We start from the raw sequence: 22,911 nt of genomic DNA, 5'->3' as shown, positions 1-22,911 counted from the left end.
ATGTGAGAAAAGGTTGTGAAGCTTATCTTGCATATGTTCTTGATAGTAAAGTGATAGAAAAGGAGATTGAATCAGTACCTGTTGTATGTGAGTATCCAATGTGTTCCCTGAAGAATTACCGGGTTTACCACCTATTCGAGAAGTAGAGTTTGGTATTGAGTTAGTACCGGGGACGACTCCAATTTCGATAGCTCCGTACCGTATGGCGCCGACCGAATTAAAAGAATTAAAAGCACAGTTGCAGGAGTTGACTGATAAAGGTTTTGCACGACCGAGTTTCTCTCCTTGGGGGGCACCAGTTTTATTTGTGAGAAAGAAAGATGGAACGATGAGAATGTGCATTGATTATCGACAACTCAATAAGGTGACTATAAAGAATAAGTATCCGCTACCCCGGATTGATGATTTGTTCGATCAGTTGAAAGGGGCTACTGTGTTCTCGAAGATAGATTTGAGATCAGGCTACTATCAATTATGAGTTAAAGACTCTGATGTGCCAAAGATTGCTTTTCGAACAAGGTACGGACATTATGAGTTTCTTGTTATGCCTTTTGGACTTACTAATGCATCTGCTGTTTTCATGGATTGATGAATCGGATCTTTAGACAGTATCTGGATCGGTTTGTGGTAGTATTTATAGATGACATTTTGATCTACTCTCATGACGAAACTGAGCATGCCGAACATCTGAGACTTGTGTTACAAACTTTGCGAGATAAACAGTTGTATGCAAAGTTTAGTAAATGTGAGTTCTGGTTACGGGAAGTCAGTTTTCTGGGCCATGTTGTATCAGCATCGGGTATACAGGTTGATCCGAGTAAAATTTCAGCTATACTTGATTGGAAACCTCCGAAAAATGTCTCAGAAGTTCGAAGCTTTCTAGGGCTCGCTGGTTATTATAGACGATTTGTGAAAGGGTTCTCTATGATTGCGATCCCGATGACAAAGTTACTACAAAAAGACGTTAAGTTTGAGTGGTCAGAAAAGTGTCAGAAAAGTTTTGATCAGTTGAAAGTTCTTTTGACCGAAGCTCCAGTCTTAGTTCAGCCAGAATCGGGTAAAGAGTTTGTTATTTATAGTGATGCCTCCTTAAATGGTTTAGGTTGTGTTTTGATGCAAGAAAGCAAAGTTATAGCCTATGCCTCGAGATAGTTAAAGCCGCATGAGAAGAATTATCCGACTCACGATCTGGAGTTGGCCGCTATCGTATTTGCGTTGAAAATATGACGCCACTATCTGTTTGGCGAAAAATGTCATGTTTATTCAGATCACAAAAGCCTGAAGTATTTGATGACTCAGAAAGATTTGTATTTGAGACAGCGCCGATGGTTAGAATTGCTAAAAGATTACGAGCTTGTGATTGACTATCATCCGGGAAAGGCTAATGTTGTTGCTGATGCCCTAAGTCGAAAATCACTGTTTGCTTTGCGTGCAATGAACGCGCATATGGCTATGTCTAATGATGGAGAGATAGTAGCTGAGTTGAAAGCAAAACCGTTATTTGTTCAACAGATTTGTGAAGCTCAGAAAGCCGATGGTGATTTAATTGCAAAACGAACTCAGTGTAACTTAAATGTTGATTTAGAATTTCTAGTTGATGCTGAGGATTGCTTAAGATTCAGAAACCGATTATGTGTTCCGAAAAATCCAGAGTTAATTCAGATGATTTTGAATGAAGCCCATAATAGTCGATTTTCTGTTCATCCGAGTAGCACGAAAATGTATAACGATCTGAAACAGCATTATTGGTGGCATGGTATGAAACGAGACATTTCTAACTTTGTTTCGAAATGTTTAATATGTCAGCAAGTAAAAGCCGAGCATCAGGTACCTTCTGGATTGCTTCAGCCGATTATGATACCTGAATGGAAATGGGATCGAATTACGATGGATTTTGTATCCGGTTTACCGTTGACACCGAGCAAGAAAGATGCAATTTGGGTTATTGTTGATAGGTTGACAAAATCAGCACACTTTATTCCGATTCGTACGGATTTCCCTCTCGATAAACTTGCTGAATTGTATGTTTCTCAAATTGTGAGATTGCATGGTGTGCCTATTTCTATTGTTTTAGACAGAGATCCGAGATTCACATCGCGATTTTGGAAGAAACTACAAGATGCTTTAGGTACGAAACTACATTTTAGCACAGCTTTCCATCCGCAGACAGATGGTCAATTCGAACGAATCATTCAGATACTTGAGGATATGTTGAGATGTTGCATTCTCGAGTTTGAAGGTACGTGGGAACGATACTTACCTTTGATTGAATTTGCTTATAATAATAGCTTTCAATCTAGCATCAAAATGGCACCTTACAAGGCTTTGTATGGTCGTAAATGTCGTACACCATTGTATTGGACCGAACTCAGTGAAAATAAGATACACGGGGTTGATTTGATTAAAGAGACTGAACAGAAAGTGAAAGTGATTCGGGATAGTCTGAAATCAGCATCGGATCGTCAGAAATCTTATGCGGATTTGAAAAGAAAGGATATAGAATTTCAGATCGGGGATAAAGTGTTTTTGAAAGTCTCACCGTGGAAGAAAATACTCAGATTCGGTCGTAAAGGCAAATTGAGTCCGAGATTCATTGGACCGTATGAGATTATAGAGCGTGTTGGATCGGTTGCTTATAGATTGATGTTACTGCCTGAGTTAGCAAAGATTCATAACGTATTCCATGTTTTGATGCTCCGTAGATACCGATCTGATCCTTCACATGTGATTAGTCTGACGGAGATTGAAATTAACTCTGATATGTCATATGAAGAAGAACCGATTAGCATTCTGGCTCGTGAGATCAAAGAATTACGAAATAAGAAAATTCCGTTAGTTAAAGTATTGTGGCATAAACACGGAGTTGAAGAACCAACTTGGGAGTCAGAAGATACAATGAAAGAGCGTTATCCAAACCTATTCACCGGTAAGATTTTCGAAGACGAAAATCCCTAAGGGGGGAGAGTTGTAACAGCCCAATTTCGACCCTAATCGGACATAGTGGTTTCGGGACCACAAGTTCGAGACAAAAAATATTTTAATATTATTTTGTGTGTTTATTTTGTGTGCATTTGATTGTGTGAAATTTTCGTGTTTTAATTTTGTTGTTTGAGTGTCCGATTAAATAAAAGGATTAAATCGCGTAAAATGAAAATTTAGGGGTTAATTATAAAAGCACCTAATTGTTGTTGTCTTAAATGGAAGGATTTATGATGCAATAAGACCATAAAGTAGATAGTGGGTGATATATGACATAATTGACCTTAATATATATGTTATAAAAATTTATTATAATAAGGTTAATTTAGTCAAATGTTAAATTAAGCATTAAAATTAAAATAATTGATGAAAAGATGAATGTTTTCATCTTAACTTAGCCGAATTCATGCAAAAGAAAAAAAAAGGAAGTCAAGTAATATTCGGCCATTTTAAAGCTTGATTAAGGTTAGTTCTTTGTTCGGTTTTTGATAATTTTTACGTTTTTGAGATCGTTGCTTCGAATACTATCCGACCCATGTTTAAATTTTTGATTTTGATGAATATTTTGAGTTGTTCCATTGATGAACATTTGTGTTATGTGATGTTTGATGATGAATAATGAAAGATATATTTTAGATTAATATGTTTTGTATTGGAATTTTTAGTGAAATTGAGTAAATAGGGCTAAATTGTGAAATTAAATTTTTGGGGACTAAAGTGTGAAATAAATGCAATGTGTGGACTTGTATGAGAACCATGAATATTCGGCCCTTGTGTGGTATAGGCAAATTTTGTATAAATTGTATTTTATGCAATAAGGACTAAATTGCAAAAAGTGTAAATATTAGGGGTAAAATAGTAATTTGCCAAATTATGTGTTTTTGGATTAAATTGAATGTGTTAATAAATAAATTATCTTATTTTGAATATATTTAGATCGAGAGCCAAAGAAATCGGAGTTAGATCGGGGAAAAGCCAAATTAGTCGAATAATCGTCCGACTTCGATTTTCCATCGTCCGAGGTAAGTCTATTAGCTATTTAATGTCATAAAATCAGTATATAAATAAGTATATGAGCTGTTTTTGGATGAATTATAATTAAAAATATGTTGGTTGAAATAATTAAAAGTATGAGTGAATTATATGTATTATTGCAACAAGTTCGAATCATAGGTATATACTTATATAGTCATTGGAATTTAGTTAAAGCATGAAGGTTTACAAGGATATACAATTATAAATGTTATCGAATTTAGTTGGAGTATAAAAGTTTTATATTTTTATATATATTGTATAAAGTATTGGTTTACTAAAAGGTGGATATATATGTGTATGCCTAAGATTCAGAAATAAGCATAGGTTTATATTGGTATAAAATTTGTATTGGATATATATTATGCAAATCTACATGTATATGTTCTTGTATTGAATTTAGGTATGCCATTTATACAAGTTTATATGGGTTTCGACTATGCAATTATGCATGTATATGTTCTTGTAATGAGTTTAAGTATGAAATTTATATATGTATAAGGGAGGTTCGATTATGTATGTATGTTCATGTAAAAGTTCTTGAACGGAGTTGAAGATATGAAATTATTAGCTTTGATTATCATAAGGTGTTCGAAAGCATGATATTAGTAGTATGCTTCAATGTGTTAAGTTATATATATATTCGGATGTATAATTAAGATATTGAGCTGGATTTGATGACTGAACTCTATATACCTATGTGGTTTAAAGATATAGTTTATAAATTATTAAGCTGAATTTTTTTATGTGGATTCTACATACCATTATGAGATACAACTCCTATGAATTGAGATTCTTTTATTAAAGCTCAGTACCATTCGGATTTATTGTCAGTGACATAATTCAAACTTTACGTCTAGCAGGCTTAATGCCGGTGAAATTATTCAGACTATACGTCTAGCAGACTTAATGCCGGTGACACATTTTGGACTATAAGTCTAGCAAGCTCAAGAGCTGGTGAACCGAATCAAGTTTTAAAACCTAGCAGGCTAAGTGCCGGTGAATCCGTTTAAATTATGTGATAATATACAATTGATACCTCTATGATTTTGATTATATGAAATTGATGAATACATAAATGTTCAATCATATGATTTTAGTCATATTAACTTGATGAGCATATATATATATACATATATTCGGTCTAAGCAATTGATAGATATTTATATATATGTATGCATTCGGCATAGGTGGATATATATATGTATGCATTCGACATAGGTGAATATAAGTGTATATGTCCATTCGGCACTTATGGTTGATGAGTATAAAAAAATTATGCTTTTGGTATATGTACCTGAACAATTGTATTTAAATGGATCCGATGAAGTGCGAACAATAAGTACTCTAGAATTCAGTATATGCCATTAATGAGTATGCTACTAACTTGATTATATGCATATAATGTATATACATTTGTCCGTTTATGTGTATTAGATAAATATACATCCTTTTAGATTTAAACAAAATAACTCAATATAGCAATGTTTGATTAGTAATCATATTTGATATTTGTGATTTAAATAAATTTACTTAAAGAATTATATGATTCTTTTATATGTATTTTAGATATGCTATAGACTTACTGAGCTATAAAAGCTTACTTTGATTGTTTTTGTCCATTTGTTTTTTTTATAGATTTTGGAGATGCGTTACGAGCTCGGGGATCATCAGCATAGTCTATCACACTATCGACTTCTTTTGGTATTTTGTTAAATATTTGAACTCGATCTTATGGCATGTATAGGTTTGAGTACGATGTTGGTTAGATTTTGATTGTAAATTATAAATAGCTATGCGAAAAAGATTTAATTTTCATGTTTGTGATCAGTTTGGTTTTAAAAATGGTTGTGTTTGTTCAGTAATGCCTAGTAACCCTAATTCGGCGACGGATACGGGTTAGGGGTGTTACAATCCCACGGCCAAAAATTTGATTGAGCTTGCCAAAGAGGGAAAAACGAGAAGATTTTGGCTTGATGGGGAGCTGTTATACACTCATGGACACCGCCTCTATGTGCCCCATTATGGGAAACTCCGTAAGGAAGTCATGAAGGAGTGTCATGACTCGAAATGGGCGGGCTATCAAGGGATGCATCGCACTTTGGCCCTTTTGGAGGATCGTTATTACTGGCCTCACATGGGTGCTGATGTGGAAACCTATGTGAAAACTTGTCTAGTGTGCTAACAAGACAAGGTTGAGTTAAAGACTCCAGCCGGTTTGCTTCAACCCTTGCCAGTTCTGGAAAGGCCATGGGAGAGTTTATCCATGGATTTTATTATTGGTTTGCCTAAGTCTGACAGGTTTACGAGTATTCTTGTTGTGGTGGACAGGTTTTCAAAGTATGCGACATTTATTCCGACGACCAATGAGTGCACTACTGAGGAAGCAGCTCGGTTGTTCCTTAGACATGTGGTGAAATATTGGGGAGTGCCACTGTCTATTATCAGTGATCGAGATGGGCGGTTTACGGGCCGGTTTTGGACGGAGTTGTTCAAGTCAATGGGCTCAGATTTGAACTTCTCCACGAGTATACATCCACAAACCGATGGGCAAACTGAACGAGTAAATGCATTGTTGGATGCGGCAAACTGAACGAGTATACGTGAGTGCCACACAAAGGGATTGGCCAAAGTTGTTAGATACGGCCCAATTTTCATACAACTTGCAGCGAAGTGTGGCCACGAATCAAAGTTCATTTGAAATAGTGACGGGTCAACAGCCACTCACACCTAACGCTGTTGTGACCCATTATATCAGGACCAAATCAAGCAGCCTATTGATTCGCAAAAGATTGGCAAGAGAAGAATGACTTGGCTAGAGCTTGTTTACACAAGGCAAGTAAGGGTAGCAAGAAGTGGGCCGATCAGAACCGAAGGGATGTGCAATTTCAAGTGGGTGACTTAGTCCTTGCTAAACTACACTTGATTTTGCAATACACTGGCTTGCACAAGGGTTTTGTGCGAAGGTATGAAGGGCCATTTAAAGTTGTGAAGAGAGTAGGCAAGGTGGCCTACAAGCTTGAGTTGCCAGCAAAACTTAAAGTCCACCTGGTCTTCCATGTAAGCATGCTTAAGCCATTTCATGGGGATCAAGAGAATCTGAATCGAGGCAAGTCCGAACGAGCACCGATGGGGGTAAAGGTGTCGTATGATCGTGAAGTCGAAAACATTGAGGCAGATCGGGTAATTAAACAAAAGTACAATCGACCACGGCATGAGTATTTAGTTCGATGGAAGGGACTTCCTGATAGCGAAGCAAGTTGGGAACCTGCCGAGGCATTGTGGCAGTTCTAAGGGAAGATTGACCAGTTCCATAAGGAGGATGCGACGAGGGCGTCGCTAGAACAAGTGGGGGAGAATGTCATGGGTTGCACATGGGAGCATGCAGCCATGACAAACTTGCGCGATCCATCGTATTTGAGGGAGGTCATTTGGCCCAACCAAACTCGCCCGTTGCTTGGAGAGATTAAAAGCCCATCTCAAGAACCTGGTAAATATGGAAAGTGATCCAAGAAGATAGGATTATGTAATCTTAGAGTTCTAATTGTATACAGCTTTTAATTGTAGCCATTGATGTACTTTGATTTACATCGTTGATTTTAGGGAGGCTCAACTATAATAGAGACCTCTTTGCTCATTGTAAATTATTCAGTTATCAATAAGAATTTTGAGAGTATTCACTCAAAATTTTCTCTCAAGTGTTCTTGCTTTCTCGTGGCTTTTGTTCATCTTTCAAGATTCGTTCTTGCTTCGTTCTTCTGCTGTTCTTCGTGGAAGCAGTGAGGGAATTACGTTGAATCCTTTATCCTTGCAAGTTAGGCTGACTTAGGCGTTTTTGAGCAAAAAAGCTACCTAAGGCCTCACGGATCGCGTGGTAAAAACCTAAGTCCGTGACACTAGCATAAGAGACTCCTTTGAGTTCTCATGCGCTCAATAACATCAGCTAAGCATAAAAGGATAATCAAAGAGTAAAAAGAAGTCAATAATTAGGAATAAATTAGCAAATTTTGTAAATGTTTAAGGCTAAATTTTTAGGATATTTAGAATTAGGACTAAATTGATAGAAAGTATAAATATTTTCAGTATATCAAATATTAACCTTAATATAAATATACACACTTCCATAAACAATCTCTTCTCTAATTGAATTCAAATTTAATTAAATTATTTTAAAAAATAAATAATCAAACTCGTGAAAGATCCACCTACACAGTGTAAAAACTAAAGTAGTTACCTGTAGCGAGGGATTAGCCACTGCTACCAACGGCAGACACCCTCGTTTCGACCAAAAAACCTAAGTGGTTTTACACACTTCTATAACTATTTATATGGTTAATATTTTAATGATCCAACTATTATATTTCATGGTCTATTCCTGTAAATCATACATGTCAAATTTAACGTAAATTTAAAATTTTTAACTATTTGATTGATGTAAAAAAATCAACCAGTGGAAATATATATAAAGAGTATTTTAGATTGATATGGTAGAGATATCAGATTGATTTAAAATTTTACATGAATGAAAAGTACAATTATATTGATAAATTCAACAATTGAGTTGTTAAAATATTAATCATATAAACAATTACGAAAATATATAAAACTACTTTAGTTTTTACACTATGTAAGTGAATACCTCCCTATCAAACTTAATTACGAATTCAAGTTTATGGCATTGAGACTTCCAACCCTAACATGTTTCTCTGAATTCTTGAGAATAATCTTTCTTGTTTTGATATTTGATCCATAAAATGCCATTTGAAGCAACAAACTCATATTTTTATCACCTCCATTTGTTAATGTTATTATAATTGTTTTCAGAGGTTGAATGGGTTCCATTGGCAATTGAAGGGGTGTAGCACCCATCAATCCTAATAAAAATTTTAACTTTCGTTTTTCATGTTCCAATATTTATCTAAGAAGCTTTAATAAAGTTTGTAGTTAATATTTAGAAGCTGATATACAATATAGTGACAAAAAATTGGATATTAACAACAAAATTCATGTATTATTATATAATATTTTATTTTTTAATTAATTTAATCCAAGTTAAACAGTAAATTTTATAAGGATGTACACATATTTATATTATGTAATACTTAATTTTATTGATGTCTAAAAACTATATTTTTTAAGATAAGTCGGTGAAATAACTCACCTTAAAACAGTGACGAATCCAAAGGCTAGTAAGAACATCAACCCCTTTTAAAATAAAAATATTTTTATTTAAGTTCATAGTTTATAAATTTTTAAATTAGTAATAATAAAATTATACTTTCACATAAAATTTAATTTAATCATTCAAAAATTATAAAAATATAAACTATTAAAAAAATAAAATTATATGTAAAAATATACAATTTAGGGTTCTGAATTTTTTATCAGTAAAATGTAAAATCAGTTGACATAAGCAGCATTTGAAGAACTCAGATAGAAGGGTGTTTGCACTTTTGCTTGATGTTCATCCAAATGCAATTCTACAGAGTACAGTTTTAGATACTCATATTCTTTCTATAATAACAAAAACTTAAATTTTAGAGCCAGCAGTAACCTAGAACTGCTGCTTATTCCTGCTGCTTGTTTTCTAGATATTGCTTGGAGTTGATGTTTTGGATGTGCTTCCAGTCGAGTCACCTGCTGACTGGTTTAGCAATGAGCCACCGGCAAAAGTACCGTTTCTGGTTTCAGACACAACTGGGATCTTAATGGCTGCTCTTTCCATCTCTTTCTCGAGCTCTTCTTCCTGACGCAATGCGGTGAATTGTGTATCCAGGGACTTTGCCGCTGCTAGCCATGCAAGAACAATCACCAGTAGAATCCCTCCAAGGTATGGGGTTGAACTCGCAAGCGATCCGAAGGTCAAGATCATAAACTGCTGAATAAGAGCACCCCCAGACTTCCCCAACGGATTGCAGACAACATCAATGGCAGCCTTCCCTTTAACCTAAACATAGTTACAAGTAAATTATCAGTTCTTTAAAATAATGTGGAAAGTCTGAATTGCGAGTAAAGATTCCGAACCTTGGTATCCTCGTCCAGCGGAATATAGGCCATTTCTTTGCACGGATCAAACAAACTGTACTTTGCGCTTTTGCTGAAAATGTTTTGCATGGCACCGACATAAACGGCTGCAAGAAGTGGAGTCATACCGAACTTTGCAAGTGTAGGTCCAAGTGGATCACCAAATAATATCAAGGAAAAGAAACCGACTCCAGTTAGAAGCAGGACAGTGGGTGTAATCCGGGCTGCAGCACCCCACCCATATTTGTCGAATATAAATTGACTTAGTAGCATCATAGTAAACGTCGCTATCCCAGTAGCAGTTGAGAAGTCACCCATGAAGGAGGAGTACTCATTCGGACTTGGAAACTACAATATGGACAGAAAATCATCATTTACTAAGCTTTCAGATTAACAATCGTAAACCATATAATTTTTTACCTGAGCTTTGAGCTTCGATTTCCAGGTAACTTCGACGAGGTTGATGCTAATACCATATGCAACCACTAAAGTAGCAAGATCCCGAATGTACTTGGAAGACACCAAGAATTTCAAGCTCTCCATTGCTCCCATTTTAGGCTTTTCCTGCAAACAGATTGACAATAAAAGAAACACAGGCTCATATACATGTTTCGACCTCACAACTTCACTCTAACGCATACAATACTAAAATAATTTGCAAACATTTTCCAGCATCTTAGAAGAGCTATTCAGGCAGTCGAAAGCAATTCCAGCTTGTCTACCAGTCATGTTTTGAAAAAGGGGTAATTGTTATTAAGGTCCATCACGAATACAAACCAAGCAGTTAAATGACCAAATTTAATAGCAACCAAAAGACGCTTTAATGCTCATAATGTTGAGCAAATGATGAAAAGGCAGACATGGAATTACCTTCTTCTTCATACTACGTGTGGGAAGAGGAACAAACTTATTCACCCACCAGTAAAGGAAACAGATAGCCAGCCCCATTAATACCACAATGCTCATCATTCCCTTTAAGGAGATGGCCCAACCATCAACTCCGGGACCCAAATTTTTCCTCAAATTAGAAAAGTACTTAACAGTTCGACCTGAGAAAATAAGAGCAATATTGGCTCCAAGTCCGAACAGAGGATAGAATCTTTTTGCTTCATCTACAGTAGTTATCTGCACAAGAAAAAATCACAGTAGGTAAATGAAGATATAGGAAACTTCAGCTGAGAAAATCTCATGTATATACAAAGATGCAGATAAATGACCTGATTGGCAAACCCCCAAAAGAGAACAGAAATAACCACGCTGCCCCAAAGTTCAGCCATGACATAGAACAAACAGAAACTCCAAATCCTCAAAATTGCAAGAGGACCCAGAAATCTAGGTCCAAGCACTGCAAGAAGCTTATCAGCAAGTGCTTCAGGGTGAATGTAATTGCTGAGAGGATACAACATGAACCCAAATGCACCAAAAAAGGCTATGAAAGGAACAATGACAGTGTAGAAAAGGGCCTTCTTTGACAACACATTAGCCAGCTTTGTGTATAACAACATGAACCCAATAGCCATAGGCAAATTAACCCATGTCTTTAAAAATGGTATAATTTCAGCACTGCTTCCTTTAGCTGTCACAACCAATACATCCTTTGTATCCCTAAGGATTGTATAATTGAAAAGGATACAAAAGAACATTAACCCAAGTGGGATAATTTTCTTAAGAGTCACAAGCTCAATACCCAAGAACTTAGGTTTCTGAGTTTCACCAAACAAAGGCTGGCCATCAGTTGCAGCAGCAGCCTCAGCCTTGCAAATGAAGTTCTTCCCTTTTGGGGGCAACCCATTTGGTTTGGCAACAAAGCTTGGAACTTCCTTATAAGATAGAGATAAACCACTAAGGCCTAAGGGTTTTGAAGCAAAAAGCCTCTGCTTCAAGCCTTGTGATGGGTTCAAAAGGCTTCTGACTCTCACTCTGGTTGGGTTTGGTGGTAATGAGAGAAGACATCTGGTTTGTAAAACAGCTTCCATGTCTCTCTTAAGGTTCAAAGAACTGGGAAATGAAATCCCCAGAGGATAAGCCCTGAAATCTTTTAGAACCTAAAAGAGACACAGGGAAAGGTAAAGAGAGGAAGGGAGATAGATAGAGAGATAAGGTGGCTGGCAAGAGAAGACTGTTTTCTCAGAGAAACAAATGGGTATTTAAAAAGGAAAAAAAAAGGTAAAAGAAAATATCAAACTAAATCCTAAGAAAACAATTTCTTTCTGAGTTAAAAAGAAATTGAAATGGGTATAAGGAGTGGCAGTGGCATGGCGGTTAAATAAGAGGACAAATTTTGCAGATTAGGAGAGGACAGAAACTGTAAAAGTAGGAAATTGAAAATCCCCTCCAGTCCTCACTACTAGACCTGTCCATGGGCCGGGCCCGGCCCGGCCCGAAATATGGGCTTAAAATTTTGTCTAGGCCCGGCCCGGGAAAAAATAATAAGCCCGAGCCCGGCCCTGCTCGGTCCGGTTTTTAATAAACACAAAAAAAATATTTTAAAAATAAAAAAATAAAAAAATATTTTAAAGTATTTTAAAATTAAAAAATAAAAATAAAAAATATATATTTATTCCTGGCCCGGGGCCAAAAAAGTTGAGCCCGAGTCTGGCCCATTTTTTAAACGGGCCTCGTTTTTTTGCCCAAACACATATTTCGGGCCTATATTTTTACCCGAACCCTCCCATATTTCGGGCGGTGGGGCCGGGCCAGGCCGCCCGGTCCATGGACAAGTCTACTCACGACACATCAAACGAGTTACCTTTTGTTTTTGAATAAAAATATCAAAACGGGGGATTCGGGGTATAAGAGATATTTTCCACTTTTTTTCATTGTTCCAATGATTTTTTTTTGGCTATTTTATCAAAATAATTCAAAAAAATTTATATTTATAAAAATAACACAGGTTTAAAAAGATTCACTAAAATAACCTAAAATAAACAGTAAAATGGGGTTGTAACCTGTCAAGGGCCGGCACCACTTGGTATTTTGGACCCATAATTGCCTGGTAATTATGTCAGACTTAAAAAAAAAATTTTTGGTTCTGGCTTGTCAATAGCCGAAACCAGTGTATTTTTTTAAATCGTATATTATTAGTATACAGAAAATTGGAAAAAAAAGAAAAAAAAATTTTGAGTGCTGGCCTGTCAATGGTCGGCACCCCCTTTATATGAATTTTTTTTCAAGTGTTGGTCTATCAATTATCGGCACCAGAATACGAAAAAGTAAAAAAATTTATTTTTTTGGGTGGCCTGGCAATAGCCGGCACCCCCTTTGTACAATAATTTTTTTTTACTTTTGTTGTGTCAATGGCTGGCACCAGTATACGAAAAAAGTAAAAAAAAAATTTGGGTGGCCTGGCAATGGTCGGCACCCCCTTTATACCAATTTTTTTTTTACTTTTAGTGTGTCAATGGCCGGCACCAGTATACGAAAAAAGTAAAAAAAAAATTTGGGGTGGCTTGGCAATGGTTGGCACCCCCTTTATACAAAAAAAAATTATTGTACAAAGGGGTTGTCGCCCATTGATAGACTTTTTTTGTATACTGGTACCGGCCATGACACACCAAAAGTAAAAAAAAAAATTATTGTGCAAAGGGGGTGTTGGCCATTGATAGACCAAAACCTGAAATTTTTTTTTTCGTATCAATGGCCGGCACCCAATTTTTTTTTTTCCAAAATGTGTCCATATAGGAGCATTTTAAGGTGAAATTTCAATAAAACGCACCCTTGAGAGAGCGATTTTGCCATGACAGTAGAAAATGTGCTGACGTGGCAAAATCGCTTCCCCAGGGGTGCGTTTTGCTCCATGTTTTTTTTTCCCAACAGTTATTTTAGTTTTTGACCGTTAAGGGGTCCAACGGTAAAAAATTATAAAACCCCATTCCTATTATTTCACATTGTATTTCTTCAAATTTTAGCAAAAAATTCTCAAATTTCTCCCTAAATTTCTCAAAGCTCTTAAATTTCTCATTAAATTTCTCAAAGCTCTCTTTAATTAATTTTTTTCTTTTAATTTTTTTAAATTAGTATTATTTTTTTATAATTTCAAAAATATTTGATCGTGTTAGCAATATCCGGAGAATTAATTCGTCTCAACCATAAACATATCTCCGTCGAACAAATGAAAATGGTAAGGGTTAATTTTAATTTTTTGAATATTATTTAATATTTTTTCATTTATGTAATTTTAATTAATTTGTATTTTATAATTTTTTATAACAGTCTGTAGATCAGGTGTTACAATGTTATATTCATAATATGTCTAGTCCTCCATCACCGTAGATAGAAAATTACTTGAGGGAAGTGGGTTTTTGGCACGTGGCCACTATAGCCCGGGGGTGCAAGTTGGACCCGAAACTCATCAGCGTGCTAATAGAGAGGTGGAGACCCGAGACGCACACATTCCATCTTCCATGCGGAGAGTGTACTATCACTTTGGAGGACGTGCAGTTACAATTAGGATTGCCGGTGGATGGGTCCGCACTTAGCTGATTAGAGAGTCATATGATACGATCTTTTGGGTGCGATTCCGGATAATATTTACGGAGGTCGGATCGAGATGAGTTGGTTACGAGATACATTCCTGGAGCCGGGGAATGATTCGACTAAAGTAGAAAGAATACGATATGCTCGGACATACATCTTTAAGATGATTGAAGGTTATTTGATGCCGGACTTGTCACGAAACCTCGTACATCTGAGGTGACTACTGAAACTCGTTGATTTTAGAGCAACTGGCGAATTTAGGTCTACCGTGTTGGCAACATTGTACCGAGAGATATGCGGGGCGACGCCACCAAATAAAGTCAAAATCAAAGGTTGCCTATCACTACTACGTTCATGGGCTCGGTTTCGCTTTTCATTTTTACGTCCTTGAGTAAACTACCCATATACATACCCACTCATAATGAGGTAAAATTTTTATTTGATTTTACAATTATTACATAGATTTAAAATAAAATTGTATGCTAAAAATTTATTTAATTAGGTGGAACTATTCAGCGAGTTATGTTGGAATACCTACTGCTCTTGAAGATATGCGATTTTTATTAGACCAACGGTCGGAAGCGCAAGTAAGTATTAAATAAAATATATATATATAATAGTCATTTCATATTTAGTATTTAGTATTATGTATATAACTAATATTTTTATCATGTTCATATAGTTTCAATGGACACCATACGAGGATCCGGCAATTCGGGCAGTAATTCCGGATGAATTCTTTCAAAATTCGAACATTTGGCATGTTAAGGTCCCATTGGTCAACTATGCTACTGTCAAGATGCAACAAACGGATAGAGTGTTGTGAAAATTTAGATTCCGACAACCGATTATCGAGGCACTTGAGGTGCTCGATAAAGAGCACAAAATTGACTTACAGCAAACGAATACGAATTGGTCGATATTCTTCTTGGAATATATCGAGATTTGGGAAAATTGGTATGATCATATACCTACTCATGAACTGCTCATCGTTCCATAATTAGCGTGTGTGCCGGATTACATGCTATGGTTTAGGATCCATGGTAAGTCATATTTGCTATTGGAAGAGCAGAGGCGTCGGTAAATTCGTGTCGAAAGAGGAATAACGGGGCCCTTTAAATTCAAGGAGAAGGGATGACGGCACGGGCCCATCAACAATGCCCACACAATCACCAGGCCCAACGTCTCAACCGACAACACCCATACCACAGCCCTTGCAGATTATGCCAGGTGCGTATCCTAGCCCTTATATGTATCCTAACGCTTATATGTTTCCTTTTCTCAGTCCTATGCCAGGTTAGAATGCATGGCTCGGTGGGTCTCCTTTCCCGATGACTCTGACTTAACTGACGATATATAGGCCATCGTCGTCGGAGGGATCGAACGAGGCATCGTCGAGGAGCTCATCTCATTACCAATCTCCACCGTCTTATGGGATTCAAACACCTCCACATTTTTTATTCTATCAAGGTGGGTCATCTTTCCAATACCCACAATCGGAGCAATCACAACCCCCGTCAGAAGTTGAACTAAAGAGGAATCCAGCGCATAATCGTCGACCACCCTTATGTGGCATTGATTTCGACCGACACATACATTGATGTTTTTAATATATTTGTACAAAATTTTTTTATATTGTTTCATTTAATAAAATAAAAGTTATTTTTAATATTTTAATAGTAAATTATTTTTATATTTTTAATAAAATAGAAGTTCTTTTGAATAAGACAATAAAAATAATGCAACATAGTTTCATTATATCAATTATCAACTATTTCGGTTTGAATATGATCGAATTGTATGACCTGGGTTCCTACGCCATCCGCACAACTTCTATTGGTTTGTTCTTTCTCGGATATCCATATTATTACGTATCCTACTCGAGAAAGGTCAACTTTTTGGTTTGCGACATAATTCTCTATTTGGTAATAACTTAAACAGAGCAAGCAATACAGATGGCCACTTACGTTCATTTGGGACCGGTGGGAATACGTGGCTCTACACATTGTACATGTATTTTATTTTGTACACTTCGTCAACATATCTTGTGGAATCCAAACGGAGATTCTGACAAGATGCAATTGCATGAGTGTATGGATAACAGTGTGTCGAACGTCCCACAGTCGCAAGTCCTATTTCTTAGGTGTACACGATATTGCCCGCTGGTAATACATTGGTTCGATCTATCAAACTCCGTCACACGAAACCATAGGTTGCCGCGATTGTGACACACTGTGTGTATGGTGTTGGCTCGTGCCTTTGCCTTATTAATTTCCTGCAATACCTTCCGGAACCATACATGGCCTCTCTGCATTTGGCCTTTATAACTCGTTGCACACTTTGGAAATAGTGCTGCCAAACGAAAATATGTCTCTCACACAACCGAGGTTATCAGTAAATAACGCGTTCCTTTTAGAACAGAATTTATGCATTCAGCCAGGTTTGTGGTCATATGACCATATCGTAGGCTGCCGTCGTATGCTTGTGTCCACTGTTCGAAAGGTATGTTACAGAGGTAGTCTGCGCCTTGATCGTTAATTAAACACAAAATCCCCAACGTCTCATGAAAACGGTCCTTATTGATCTCGTACCATACCAATATAAGTTGATAGCGAAAATTACATACCCCTATTCCAATCAGAATAAATTGAATATTAAAAAAGAAATTATATTAACAGAGATTAAATACCCATGTTGGTCACTTGTTGTTGTTCAGTGGTAGACCGATATTGTCTATAGTAGTTAGATGCAACGTGCCTTAGACAATACCGATAGTGTGTGCGATCCCTTAGACAATACCGATGCCTTAGTCATCGTGTATTCCTCTCGAACAGTAGTAGATGTTGAAGTCACAAATATTTCATTTGGCGATGAAAATTGTACATATAACTCAAGATAAGGTGATCCACTAGCGAGATGAGTCTGCACCATTGCCTCAAAGCTACGACCACCTTTGATATCAAATAAGTCATATGTCATGAGATCAATCGAAGCACAAAATCAATACTTAATAGATGAAACTCTCATTGGCTTCGTTCCGAAGATTTTGCGTCTAATTCTTTTACGAAATTCTGTCAAATCTATAGTCTGGTTAAAAACCAGTCGCGTTGTGTTCTCCAATAAAAAAACAACGCCGTTTTTGGTGTCACGGACCTCACTATCATAGTAAATAACAATACTAATACGTCCACTCATCTTCAATTTCTATTATGCTTAGCCTCTCTAATTTTTCTTGTTGTAACTTATGCAACCTGAGAATGAAATTTGGCTCATTTATAGCCTAAGCCCAAACATGAACTACTATAGAAAAAGAGCGTCGACGTGGGAGCTTTTTTCATCAATTTTGCTGACAGTGCATCCTGCTTGAAGCATTTTTGATACTATTTGTTCAGAACCATCTTCTCAAAATTATTTTTTTAGGAACTACTGTAGAAAAAGAGCGTCGACGTGAGAGCTTTTTTCATCAATTTTGCTGACAGTGCATCCTGCTTGAAGCATTTTTGACACCATTTGCTCAGAACTGTCTTCTCAAAATTATTTTTTCAAGAACTACTTTAGAAAAAGAGCGCCCACGTGGGAGCTTTTTTCAGTAATTTTGCTGACAATGCATTCTGCTTGAAGCATTTTTCACACTATTTGTTCAGAACCATATTATCAAATTTATTTTTTCAGGAACTACTGTAGAAAAAAATATCCTTATTGTCAATATAATTTTCCCTAAACCCTAAACCTAAACACAATATTATTTTTAAAAAACTAAACCCTAATTTATTTAATTTATTTAAAACCTCTAAACCTTAATTTAATTAATTTTTAAAAAAGAACACTAAATGTTGATTTATTTTTAAAAATTTCTAAAACCTAGAACCCTAAATTATTTTAACAAAACTCTAAACCCTAAACCTTACAAACCTAAATTATTTTAACAAAACCCTAACCTTAAAACTCCTAAACCAAAAAACCCCAGGGACTAAACATGCAAAAAGCCCTAACCTAGAAAAAACATGGAGCAAAACGCGCCCCTGGGGGAGAGGTTTTGCCACGTCAGCCTGTTTTCTGATGACATGGAAAAATCGCTCCCCCAAGGGCGCGTTTTGCTGAAATTTCACCCTAAAACGCTTCTACGTGGACACGTTTTGCCAAAATCAACCCTTTCCGATAAATAATGTAGAAATTGGCCCATTTTCGTAAATATACTTGGAAATGGGCCTTTATAGGTAAATTAGTCTCCTATTCTCTTTTCAACTCCCACTCGCGTCCCAAAGAAAAATGTCATTGGCTTTTGACCAAAATCATACCTCTAATTCTCCTCAAATTTACTCTTTCCACTTTATTTTTTTCTACATTTTAATCATCACTCTTTCCATTTATGAAAAACTTTCATTAATTTATATTTAATATCACTAAACTTTTAATAAGTTTACAATCACTCAACTTCAAAAAGTTATAAAATGATTATTTAATTATTCAAGAATTTTCATTTGAGTCATTGAACTGTCAAAATCATTGTTGTATGGCATTCTTGGTTCGTACTACTTGCACTAATCGAAAGCAGTCTTTCTCCTCTTTTACAGTTAAGTTTTTCATGGAACAACTTTGAACATTATGAATCTGCAAACTAAAATCCAAACAACTTTCTTCTTCGATCTCTAACACTGATTGTCAGATTGACTTAGATTTAAGGTATGTTCTTCTACTCCTTGATGGATATTGATGTACTCTATCAATCGTTGAATCATTGCTTGAAGTTCGCTAGTCGGACTTTTTTAAAAAAAAAACCTTAATAGTTTAGTGACTCAAATAAAAACGTTTGAATAGTTCAATGAATTAAATGAAAACTTTTGACTAATTAAGTGATCATTTTATAATTTTTTGATGTTAGATGAACAAACGTAAATTTATTAATAGCTTAATAATATTGAGTGTAATTTATTCTAAATTAATTTATATTACATTTTACGTGAAAAGTTTTGGGTCAAGATTTAGTTGATTTACATACAACAATTTAGTCTGATATTTTAATTATTTTATTACAAAAAAAAATATGTGATGTTTTTAAAATAAAAATTATGTAGAAAAAAAGCAATAACTTTATTTAGTATAGATAATGTGAGCAAATTCTTAAAATTTTAACTCATACTCAACATTTTCGTTTATTTATTTAGTATAGATAATGTGAGCAAATTCCTTTTATTTTTAAAATGATACATAGACGAATTCAGTAAAAAAAAAGAGAAGCTAATGGTTACACTTCAATTAATAAGTAATGAACTAAAATCTTGGAATTCAAAATAAAGGGATAAAAATTTAAATATGAGAAGAGTATATAAATACTTTTTATTATTTATAAAATTTATCACATTTATAGGTATCAATTTTAATTTTACTAAAATATTTAGTAAATGATAAGTAGATTTATCATATTTATAAATAAGAATTTTTATTTTATTAAATGAATTTATATGATAATAAAATTTTTAAATTTTATATTGAATTGCTTTATATTTAAATTATTATATTTCCATTAATCAAAAAGTTCAAAAGGAAAAAACAAAGATAAACTATCCACCAGCCATCTAAAATTAGATCTTTCCCATTTTGATGACCTAATTTTTTTTGGTTACTTTAGTTACTATCATTAAAGAAATTGATCAAAATGATCACTCAATCGTTAAATCTATCTCTTACACCATTATATTCATTTTTTTAATTTTTAAAATTTTCTTTTTTCCTTATTCTTTTGGTTTATAGGTTAAAAAAGCCTTAAGAAAAAAAATCAATTGAATCCCTACATTAAATTTGCTTCCAATTTTGCCTTTGTTATTAACAAAAACAAATCAATTAAATCCTTCCGTTAACAGTTTCAATCTTTGAGCATGTTGGTTGTTAAAATTAATTATGTAACCAATCAAATGGTGACGCATATCATCTTCTGGTTTAATCTTATATTTTCTCATAAAAATAATAAAAATTATTAAGATTGATATAAATTTATAAAAATTATAAAAACCAAATATATATATAACTATTAAACTATAAAGTTTTCATAAAATTAATAGAACATATCGAAAATTTTATTAAAAAAAACTTATAAATAATAAAAAAATCATAAAAAATTATAAAATTGATGTAAATAAAAAATGTAAAGAATTATATTTGTTAAAAACCAGTTGATAACTCCTAAACCCTTTTCATTAATTGATGAGACAAAACTGCTTGTAAGTCACTAAAGATTATATGAGAGAAAATTTTGTTTCTTTACTTTCCCTAACACATTATCAATATGTTTATCTTTGACTGATATTATGAGAAATAGATCCTACATACAATTACCAACAAATTTGAGACCTATCAGCCACAAATAAGTTTCTATTTTTGGTATTAAACAATAGAAAAAGAACAAAGCTGATCAAAGTTATAATTATTACTTCCCACCCTAATCTATCATATTTTCCTTAAATTATTATATAATTAATATTTGATCATCTCGTTAATTATGATTATTAGGATTATATTTGCAAATACCAAAGTTTTGTAAGAATAGTGCATTTCTCTCTTTTATTTCTCTTGCCTGCGATTATTCATTAAATTTTTATAAATTCACTATCTAAAAGTCTATTTACTTTAATATTATTAACATGGAATAATTCTTTAACTGTGTATGAAATCAATTCTATCCATCCAATCATTTTATTAATGTTCTATTATTTATATCATGTTTTATATTCTAATTATCATTATTTTATACCAGCTTGCATAATATTAAATCTTACAAAATTTGAATTTGTGGTTATTGACATATCAAATAAGAATTATTTATCATGGGTGGTAAATGTTAAAATTCACTTAGATGCTAAAGGTTTTGGGATTACAATTATCAAAGATATTGAGGCATCTAAACAAGATAAAGCCCAAATTATGATTTTCCTTTGCCATCATTTTTATAAAGGATTGAAAATTGAATATTTGACTATACAATATCCACTTGAATTGCGGAATAGTTTAAAAGTGTTGAGTATGCCTCATATTTCAATCAAATTTGAAAGATAATCTCCCAGTTAAACTCTGTTTATTTGTGTTTATTTGAACTCTGATTAGCCTAGATTATTTTTTTATTATTTGACCTACGAATTTAGTCTATAAATAGGTTTTTTACAACCTTAGAAAATACACCCATTAAAATATTAGAACTCATAATACTTTTGGAGAATTTTGTGTTTACATTGTGAGGGTTCTTTATTTCGGGTTTTGGGGTTTAGTTTTTTTATCTCCATCTATTGTACTCTTCGTTCTTTTGTCATTATAGTAAAATTATCTTTGCTCGTTATTTTCTATTCTCTTTGGAGGAGTTTTTTTCACGTTAAATTTGTGTGTTCAATTTCTCAATTTCTTCTGCTATTTTTTTACTTGTTCGTTGTTTAATCGGGTTGATCCCCAATAAGTGGTACCAGAGTTAGTTTAATTTTTGTAAATCTGCCCGTTCAAAGATGGTGGCAACAATGTTTGACATTGAGAAGTTCGACGGTGTCACAAATTTAAATTTGTGACAAGTTCAGATAATGACAATTCTAGTCCAGGCTGGTCTAAAAAAAGTTGTTATCAGGAAAAAGCCTGAGAATCTATATTAGACAAAGTGGGAAGAGCTTGATGAAAAGACCCTGTCTGAAATCTAGTTAACATGGATGACAACATCATCCACTAACTATATAAATACATTGGTCTAATTGCTTAATTTCATAATAATCACTTTTATAGTATTTTATTATTTAGTCATTTTTACTTAATTAATTATCTAAATGTTAAAATTTCCTAACCAGAATTTAATACAACCCTAAGGACCTTGTAAATATTAATTAAATAATTAATATTTACGGACACATACATCGAAACTGTGGTCCCGAAACCACTATTTTCAACACCATTAAAAAATGGACTGTTACAACTCTCCCCCTTATGAAATTTTGTCCTCAAACTTGTTACCTGAGAATAAATTCACGTATTGCAATCTTATTGATTCCTCAGTCTCCCAAGTAGCTTCCTCGATACTGTGTTGATGCCACAGAACTTTTACTAATGGTATTTGTTTATTTCGAAGTTCTTTTACCTTGCGAGCTATAATTCTTATCGACTCTTCAAAATACGAAAAATCTAGCCGTAATTCATTCTCACTGGAAGAAATCACATGTGAGGGACCTGACCTATAATATCTTAGCATCGAAACATGAAAACCATTGTGAATCTTCTCAAGTTTAGGAGGTAAAGCTAATATTTAAGCAACAAGATTGATTCTTTCAATAATCTCATACGTTCTGATAAACCTCGAACTCAATTTCCTTTTTTTGCCGAACCGAAACACTTTCTTCCACAATGAAACTTTCAAAAAGACTTGATCACCAACAG

General features: G+C 34.4%; 1 protein-coding gene across 1 annotated transcript; it reads right to left on the bottom strand.

Moving 5' to 3' along the window:
• Nucleotides 1–9,374: 9,374 nt before the first annotated feature.
• LOC107949564 (plastidic ATP/ADP-transporter) lies at nucleotides 9,375–12,269 on the bottom strand. The gene is made up of 5 exons (XM_016884261.2): nucleotides 11,253–12,269; nucleotides 10,906–11,160; nucleotides 10,456–10,599; nucleotides 10,036–10,383; nucleotides 9,375–9,958 (listed from the first exon to the last, which is right to left on the bottom strand). Exons 1-5 carry the CDS (start codon nucleotides 12,009–12,011, stop codon nucleotides 9,599–9,601), a joined length of 1,866 nt encoding a protein of 621 aa, XP_016739750.2. The 5' UTR covers nucleotides 12,012–12,269; the 3' UTR covers nucleotides 9,375–9,598.
• Nucleotides 12,270–22,911: the final 10,642 nt, after the last annotated feature.

The sequence above is a fragment of the Gossypium hirsutum genome, chromosome D03 (genome assembly GCF_007990345.1).
Source record: "Gossypium hirsutum isolate 1008001.06 chromosome D03, Gossypium_hirsutum_v2.1, whole genome shotgun sequence".
Lineage (NCBI taxonomy): Eukaryota > Viridiplantae > Streptophyta > Magnoliopsida > Malvales > Malvaceae > Gossypium > Gossypium hirsutum.
Note: the sequence above shows the minus strand (reverse complement) of the source record. Positions and strands in the feature narration are given on the sequence as shown.

What these genes read in the sequence shown, in the direction of transcription:
- LOC107949564 (XM_016884261.2), bottom strand. Translation starts at nt 12,011, where the DNA reads ATGGAAGCTGTTTTACAAACCAGATGTCTTCTCTCATTACCACCAAAC. An exon ending in TTTGGGGGTTTGCCAATCAG is followed by an intron (nt 11,161 to 11,252) that starts GTCATTTATCTG and finishes TTTCTTGTGCAG; the next exon opens with ATAACTACTGTAGATGAAGC. An exon ending in AATCGAAGCTCAAAGCTCAG is followed by an intron (nt 10,384 to 10,455) that starts GTAAAAAATTAT and finishes TCCATATTGTAG; the next exon opens with TTTCCAAGTCCGAATGAGTA.